The sequence below is a fragment of the Gymnoscopelus braueri genome (assembly GCF_963280865.1).
Source record: "Gymnoscopelus braueri genome assembly, chromosome: 13".
NCBI classification, from domain to species: Eukaryota; Metazoa; Chordata; class Actinopteri; order Myctophiformes; family Myctophidae; genus Gymnoscopelus; species Gymnoscopelus braueri.
In genome coordinates, this window is record NC_137615.1 from 45,947,031 (window position 1) to 45,956,108 (window position 9,078).

At 40.4% G+C, this 9,078-nt stretch overlaps 2 protein-coding genes across 2 annotated transcripts; both read left to right on the top strand.

Moving 5' to 3' along the window:
• Window positions 1-1,319: 1,319 nt before the first annotated feature.
• On the top strand, window positions 1,320-4,182 carry LOC308098636 (nuclear factor 7, brain-like; the record flags this gene model as incomplete). The annotated part of the gene is made up of 3 exons (XM_080447045.1): window positions 1,320-1,357; window positions 1,548-2,553; window positions 4,111-4,182. The coding sequence occupies 3 exons, from the start codon at window positions 1,320-1,322 to the stop codon at window positions 4,180-4,182; spliced, it is 1,116 nt and encodes a 371-aa protein (XP_080303171.1).
• A 2,839-nt stretch (window positions 4,183-7,021) lies between these two features.
• LOC308098637 (nuclear factor 7, ovary-like) lies at window positions 7,022-8,443 on the top strand (the record flags this gene model as incomplete). Its single annotated transcript, XM_080447046.1, has 1 exon — window positions 7,022-8,443. The coding sequence occupies exon 1, from the start codon at window positions 7,031-7,033 to the stop codon at window positions 8,441-8,443; it is 1,413 nt and encodes a 470-aa protein (XP_080303172.1). The 5' UTR covers window positions 7,022-7,030.
• Window positions 8,444-9,078: the final 635 nt, after the last annotated feature.

The window sequence follows — 9,078 nt, forward strand, 5'->3', positions numbered from 1 at the left end:
GTTTTATAATGTCTGTTTTATGTTCCATTATTTATGTGCGTGTATTGTTTATGCTTTGTTTTTGTACAGTTTTACGTTGGGTTGTTTGCCAGCAAGAGAGCAAAATAAACCTACCAGTATGCAGAACAACCTGTGTAGTTTTTGGGACTAGAGGGAGTGACACATACATTCCATGTATCTAAGTGATACATTGTAATTGAATGCAAATACATTTATGTGGCCTACTTTTTAATGGATCCTATGTTATTAAAGCCTGATAGAAGTATCAGAATCAGAATCAGAATCAGAATCAGTTTTATTGTCACATCACAGGTTTACAAGGTAAAAAAGTGGGTGAAATTCGTTTTTGTACATCGTTCCCATCGCAACGTTAATTTCCATAGAAAGAAGAGGGGGGGGGGAGAAGAAGAGGGGTGGGGGGCAAGTGGGAAGGAGATCAAAACAAGAGAGCAACCGAACGCCAGACAAGTTATCTACATATTTACAAAGTACCTGAGATAATAAAAAACTAAGGTGCCTGAGCATAGCAGCAATGTATGTATACAAACTCCCAAAATGCACCAGAATACTGGAAATTACGTCTACTCTGTTAAGAGATCTGGGAGGGGGGCACACACCCTCCCTTGGGGGCGGGGTCAGTGACACTGAGCCGCAGCAAGCCATACTACGGTTTCCCCTGGGGCCTCCAGATCCTTAAGTCCACTCCTGCAACCAATGTGTGTGTGTGTGTGTGTGTGTGTGTGTGTGTGTGTGTGTGTGTGTGTGTGTGTGTGTGTGTGTGTGTGTGTGTGTGTGTGTGTGTGTGTGTGTGTGTGTGTGTGTGTGTGTGTGTGTGTGTGTGTGTGTGTGTTGTCATCTGAAAGCTCCACCCCTTGCCAGACTCACCTGACAGAAACCAGGTTGTTATGCTACACTACCCACTGACGGCACAGAGAGAGAAAGACAATACGATTCATCTTCGGACCAAACACAAAACTTCCAGTGAGGGAGGACAGGCTGTCTTTCCACAGCTACAGGAGGGAATACTGACCCAGACCACTGGAACCTGCTGCTGACTCTGTCAGCTGAATGGACTTTAACCAGAACCAGGATTCACAGTGAAAGTAAACTTCAGGGAACATTCTAGAAGAGGAAGTGTTACAACCACAGACTGGCTGATTTCCTGGCTTGCGTGTTTGTAGAATTACACTCAGAGACAAAATGACTTCCACCTCATCTCACCCAGAAGAGGATTATTCCTGTCCTGTGCGTTGTGACATCTTTAAAGATCCTGTTGTCCTGTTATGTAGCCAGAGCTTCTGTAAAGTCTGTCTGCAGAAATGGTGGAGAGAGAAGGAAATAAAGGAATGTCCACTTTGTAAGGAGAGACATTCAACGGCTCCACCCAGAAACCTGGCTCTGAATAACCTGTTTGAGGCCTTCATACAGGAGAGACATCAGAGAGCTTCAACATTGTCTGAGGTTCTCTGCAGTCTGCATGCTGAGAAACTCAAACTGTTCTGTCTGGAATGTCAACAGCCAGTGTGTCAAGATTCTAAAAAACACAGTTTCAGACCCATTGATGAAGCTGCACTGGATCACAAGGAGGAAGTCCAGAAATCACTAAAGCCTTTACAGAAGAACTTGAAGGTCTTTAATCAATTTAAAACAAACTATGATCAAACAGCAAAACACATTAAGGTCCAGACCCGGCACACAGAGGTGCAGATGAAGGGACAGTTTAAGAAGCTTCATCAGTTTCTACAAGAGGAAGAAAAGACCAGGATCAAAGCACTGAGGGAGGAAGAGCAGCTGAAGAGTCAGATGATGAAGAAGAAGATTGAGGGTCTGAACAGAAAGATATCATCCCTTTCAGACACAATCAGAGCCATAGAGGAGGATCTGAGAGCTGAACACATCTCATTCCTGCAGAACTACAAGACCACAATGGAAAGAGTCCAGTTCACATGGCAGGACCCACAGCCCGTCTCAGGAGCACTGATAGACGTGGCTAAACACCTGGACAAACTGACCTTCAGAGTTTGGGACAAGATGAAGGACATTGTCTCCTACACTCCTGTGACTCTGGACCCCAACACTGCCCATCCACAATACATCCTGTCTGATGATCTGACCAGTGTGAGACGTGGAGAGAGACAGCAGCTTCCTGACAACCCAGAGAGGGTTGACCGCATCACCCGTGTACTGGGTTCTGAGGGCTTTAACTCAGGGACTCACAGCTGGGATGTTGAGGTTGGAGACAATCCATACTGGTCAGTAGGTGTGTTAGCAAAGTCTTACCAGAGTAAGGGAAACATTGGTGGTGGTCAATTCTGGAGAATAGGGTTAAAGGAAGGTAAATACAATGCATACTCCTCATCAGAGTCAGTCACTGTTCCCTCTGTGAAGCAGAACTTCAAGAGGATCAGAGTCCAGCTGGACTGGAATGAAGGAAAGCTGTCATTCTCTGATCCTGATACTAACACACACATACACACCTTCACACACACTTTTACTGATACACTCTTTCCATACTTTAACACTCACCATAATCTGAAGATTTTACCATGGAAAGTCAGTGTAACTCTTGAACAATGCAGTTAGACGTGATGATGATGATGATGATGAAGATGATGATGACCAACTATTTTGTCTTTAAAGGGAACCCAGTTAATTTTAGAATCAATCTATATGATTGGGGTCGAAGACATTCAACATGAACAAGTGTCTGTAAAGTAATATATCTAGATGAAGATGATGTCATGTTATGGATCTTATCTAAGGTCTAGTCAATAATAATCACTAGTTATAAAGCTATTGATCATAGCTAGTGTCCACAGTCTATTATACATGGTATGTGTAATAATATCAGTAATAGTAATTCTAGCAATAATAACAGGATTATTTTAATGATGTTAGTGGTAATATTATTATAGCCTAATATTTGGAGTTTAAGCTATAAATTATGTTGAAGAGTCTGGATACTTTACTATAAAATATATCAGACTAATATCATACGTTTATTCCTGTACTTCTACACAGCTTTCTTATAATATAGAATCACCATTTGGGATTTTTTAATTTGAATAATTTCATACATTATGGTTTTTTTTTGTGTTAATTATTGTTTTATTTTGTGTGTAGAGAGACAAGAAGCTGAGTGTAGAAAGACTCCTACTGGAATCAAAATGGACACATTGTAACCATGGTCCACTCTGTGACTATTCACCAGCCAGTAACTATTCATCAACTATTTTTTGAAATATTCTTACGACATAAAATAATTCAGCACTATGACTGATCTATTTTGCTCTGAGTTCTAATGAAATTATAGATTTGAAATTAAATTTGTAAATTGAGGAATTATGTAAGTCAAATAAATGTCTAGCACACATCTTTTGTACGATTCGAGTTCAGTTGCATCAAAAAAACAAATATCTGTTCCACATGTATGACATTATAAAGTATCACATTTTGATGGTTATACAAGGTCAGTAAGTATTTCAAACATTACAGTTTATGAAACTACAAGGGGTGAAGTAGACTAGGAATTTCAAATATGTTATCACTTGACTCACTGATAATACAATGATAACACCATTATACAATATTAAAACAGGTTACTTGGGATAGACTTCCTGAGGTATTGTGGGTCTAGAGGTTAATATACGGGTATACTATGTCACATGACTGTTTTGAAATGTCACGTTATTGTTTTAAATCAAAAGGTTTTTACTGATAGTGACGACATCATTATTGTTCTTCCATGAGGAACCTGTTAAATACATTGGAATAACAGCAGGGGAACATTTACATTGATAACAATGGATCCAGCAAGTAAAAAAAATTTAATCCTTGGATTCATTGATGTCAGTTTAAGGCTTCAGGAAACATTTACAACACATTCTATGAACTGTCAGAGAGAGTATGATCCCTGTCTGCTGAATATCTTTTGTGTCATATCAGATTAGCATATCATATGAAGATGTTTTATTATGTCAATATGACTGGAATAATAGCTGGTGTGTCTGCACTATAATAAAACAATCATAAAGTAATAGCTTTGTGTTCATCAAATTCACTGAGACAAACCCTTTTCTGTGTCATTCTGTCACACTCCCTGGTTTGTAGGGTTACATATTAAATGCCTACAGTATGAACAAGAGACACTGGTCTCAACAACCAGCTCATGTCACTGTGTGATGGTTACTATTCAAAATAAATGAGTGTTTGTTTATAGACACTGTAGTTGTTTCTACTTTGCTCCAGGTGAACAGATTCGATTTTCAAAAACGTGTGTTGTGTTTTCTTTTCGTAAATAGTATATCTGACAAAGTAGTGAAAAGTGAAAGGTTCTGTTCAGGTACAGTTCCAAACTATAACCCTTTGATCGCCACCTATATTCAGACAGAACATCTCTTTGTTTTGTTGACAAAAACTATGACAAAATGTGCATCAGTGATCTTTATATCACTTAATTAAATCAGAGACAAGTTATAATATCATAAATGAGACCGACAAGACACTGGCTAGTTAGTCTGTCTCTGATGAAGCAGTAGTAGTAAGCTTTTCCGAGCCATATGGCCCATAGGGGCAGGAGCCTATCTCCTGTTTCTGTAGTGTGAGGCAGCTTGATGTACAAGTCCCCTGGACATGACACTATAGTATGTCTCAGGTACTTACCCCCCCCCCCCCCCCAATCCAGCCCTTGATGCTGAGTGCCAAGCAGGGAGACATTGGTCCCATTTCTAAAGTCTTTGGTGTGACCCGGCCGGGGATCAAACCCCGACCTCCCAGTCTAAGGCCACTAAGCTGACTGATGAAGTGATTGACATTTATTATTGGGGCATGCCTCCTGGCAGAGATTTGTGCTCTATACTGAACACACCTTACTAGTATTCCATTTCTAATTATCTCTATTATATTGTCCTTTTTTAACAGATTCACAGATTATTCTTTCATCAGTAAAAGTTTTAACATTTACTTTCATGGGATATTTGAGACTGCAACCCCACAACTTAGCAATCAGTCAAATTAATCACCATTTAGAAATGCTTAAATGTACTTCATTTGTTTATTATTGGGTCAAATATCTGACTAGTTTAAAAAGTACAGAAACCTTCATAATGATTCTTTAATTGACCGCTGTAGAACATATAAGTATATAGTAGAACCATCACAACAACTGAACAGAAAAAAGAGAGCCAGAGAGAAGAGTAAAAAATCCCACATGAATCACATGGTCAAAGTGATAAAAAATGATCAAATCTAAACACAGGCAGCCACACAATCTTCTGAAGAGAAGTGAAGAGGATGATGATCTGACTCATTCATTCCTCATTGTCCCTGGGTGGGCAGCGCCCCCAGGAGGCCATTGGCGGTGGTGAACAGGTTGATAGGCAAAGAGCCGTCTGTGATCACCGTTGACTTCAGCTCCAAAGACTGAAGAAGTTTGAAGGAGAGGGAGAGAGAGAGAGAGAGAGAGAGAGAGAGAGAGAGAGAGAGAGAGAGAGAGAGAGAGAGAGAGAGAGAGAGAGAGAGAGAGAGAGAGAGAGAGAGAGTTCTGTTTGAGATTGTATGGTAGGCCTAACTACAAGGTCTAACCATGTCAACTGGATTATTAGAAAAATTATTCAATAACAGTCATAATAACCTGATTCTACTCAGTAATCAGGGTGTTTGTGACCATGTAAACATGTTGTCTTTTTGGTGGGATTATTTTGATTGTGTGTGGATGGGTGAGTTACATTGTTTATGACTAGGCTACTTTTGAATTGTGTGTGATAAATGAAAACATACAAATACATTCATGTGAAAACAAAATAAAAAATGTGTCAGTCCCTGCATCTCAGGCCCAGCCCGGGCCATCTCATTAATGGTTTCGCTGCCCAGACTGTCCACCATCTGTTTGAAACGCTGGCTCTCAATCTGGGCCAGTTTCTGTTGTTTGTCAACCTCTTGTTTACTTCCTTCTTGTAGTTCAGCTCCTGTTCCAGAGCCTTGGCAAGACGCTGCAGCTCTCCCCACACACACACACACACACACACACACACACACACACACACACACACACACACACACACACACACACACACACACACACACACAAAGCCAGACGATAAGATAAGAACAGGAGTTGGTACAGTGGTCATTATAAAAACCTAGGCAATCAATTGCTCTCAGACTGAGCTAAAAGCAAGCGGAGAAAAAGTGTGTCTTTAGGTTGATTTTAAAAAAGGTCAATGGTGGGGCTGGACTTGATGTGTGGTGGAACAGCATTCCAAAGTTTTGGAGAAGCAACTGAGAAGGCCCAATCTCCTTTAGTTTTAAGGTGTGTTTGAGGAACTGAAAGTATAGCTGTTGGGTGGAGAGAGATAATGGAGCAGTGGTGGAAAGTAACTAAGTACATTTACTCAAGTACTATACTTAAGTACAATTTTGAGGCTTTTGTACTTCAGTTGAGTATTTCCAATTTCCAATACTTTTAATTCTACTCCACTACATCTCGGATCCAAATATGGTACTTTTACTCCACTACATTCATTTGAACATTTTTGTTACTAGTTACTTTGTAGATATTGATTATTATTACAAAACATACATTAACCACTATATACATTTCGGCCATTTGAAAATAGCCGATCTACAAGCTCACAATACGTCGCAAAAGATTTTTATACCTGCGTGCTTGTGTGCGTGTGAACTTCGCAACAATTCTGTCATCTGAAAGCTTCACCACTTGCCACACTCACCTGACATGAACCAGATTGTTATCTACACTACCCACTGACGGCACACACAGAGAGAAAGACAATACGATTCACCTTCGGACCCAACACACAACTTCCAGTGAGGGAGGACAGAGTTACAGGAGGGAATACTGACCCGCAGACCACTGGAACCTGCTGCTGAATCTGTCAGCTGAATGGACTTTAACAAGAACCAGGATTCACAGCGAAAGTAAACTTCAGGGAACATTCTAGAAAAGGGAGTGTTACAACCACTGACTGGTGGCTTGAGCAGAGTGTTTGTAGTTTCACTCAGAGACAAAATGGCTTCCAAGTCGTCTCTCTCAGAAGAGGATTATTCCTGTCCTGTGTGTTGTGACATCTTTAAAGATCCTGTTATTCTGTTATGTAGTCACAGCTTCTGTAAAGACTGTCTGCAGAAATGGTGGAGAGAGAAGGAAATAAAAGAATGTCCAGTTTGTAAGAAAAGACATTCAATGGATCCACCCAGAAACCTGGCTCTGAAGAACGTGTGTGAGGCCTTCATTCAGCAGAGAGCTTCAACAGGGTCTGAGGTTCTCTGCAGTCTGCATGCTGAGAAACTCAAACTCTTCTGTCTTGAATGTGAACAGCCAGTGTGTCTTGTGTGTCGAGATTCTAAACAACACATCAACCACAGTTTCAGACCCATCGATGAAGCTGCACTGGATCACAAGGAGGAAGTCCAGAAATCACTGAAGCCTTTACAGAAGAAACTGAAGGTCCTTAATTCATTTAAAACAAACTATAATCAAACAGCAAAATACATTTTGTTCCAGACCAGGAACACAGAGATGCAGATGAAGGAACAGTTTAAGAAGCTTCATCAGTTTTTACAAGAGGAAGAGGAGGCCAGGATTAAAGTACTGAGGGAGGAAGAGCAGCAGAAGACTCAGATGATGAAGGAGAAGATTGAGGGTCTGAACAGAGAGATATCAATCCTTTCAAATACAATCACAGCCATAGAGGAGGAGCTGAGAGCTGAACACATCTCATTCCTGCAGAATTACAAGACCACAATGCAAAGAGTCAAGTTCCCACTGCAGGACCCACAGCCGGTCTCAGGAGCACTGATAGACGTGGTCAAACACCTGGAGAACCTGACCTTCAGAGTCTGGTACAAGATGAAGGACATTGTCTCCTACACTCCTGTGATTCTGGACCCCAACACTGCTCATCCACAATACATCCTGTCTGATGATCTGACCAGTGTGAGACGTGGAGAGAGACAGCAGCTTCCTGACAACTCAGAGAGGTTTGACAGGTTCGAATATATCCTGGGTTCTGAGGGCTTTAACTCAGGTACTCACAGCTGGGATGTTGAGGTTGGAGACAATACAGACTGGTCACTGGGTTTGTTAGCAGAGTCTTTTCAGAGGAAGGGAAGAAGGTGGGGTCAGATGTGGAGCATATGGTTATATGAAGGTAAATACAAAGCAGAATCCTCATCAGGGTCAGTTACTGATCTCTCAGTGAAGCAGAAACCCCAGAGGATCAGAGTCCAGTTGGACTGGAATGAAGGAAAGCTGTCATTCTCTGATCCTGATACTAACACACACATACAGACCTTCACACACACTTTCATTGACACACTCTTTCCATTCATTAACACTGGTCATACTGTCCCTCTGAAGATGTTACCAGGGAAGGTCAGTGTAACCACTGCTGCTACTTTTGTTTCGCCTGCACGAGGCTAATGTTTCAAAAATATCATTTGCTTCCACATACGCTTTCTGTATGTATGTATCTTTATTTGTTCTATTCATCCCGTTTCTGCCTCTTTCCCTTCGCTCTCGCTCTACATGTCTTCTCTCTTCTCATAATAATACAACAAAATGATAGAGCGTGCACAATTAAAGATAATTTCACCCACTGCGTTACACCTGTAAACCTGTGATGTGACAAATAAAACTGATTCTGATTCTGAATATCAATAATAGTAATTCTAACAATAACATGATTATTTGGATTATGTTAATGGTTATTAACATAATTCAAGTGTGCTATTACTTGACTCACTGACAGTGATACAATAACATAAAATATTTAAACGGGTTACTTGGTACTGTAAATCTCAATGTACATGCCCAGTGTGTTTCTGGGATGTAGACTTCTGGAGGTATTGTGGGTCTAAGGTTCGTTTATACTATGTCACATGACCCTATTGAAATATAACTTTATTGCTTTTAACTCGAAAGTTTTATTATGTCATCATGACTGGAATAATAGATGGTGTGTCTGTTCTACCAAGGATAAAGTTCATACAATAATCAATGTGTTTGCTTTGTGTTCAAATTCACTCAAATACTTTATACCTTTATAACCTATAGTA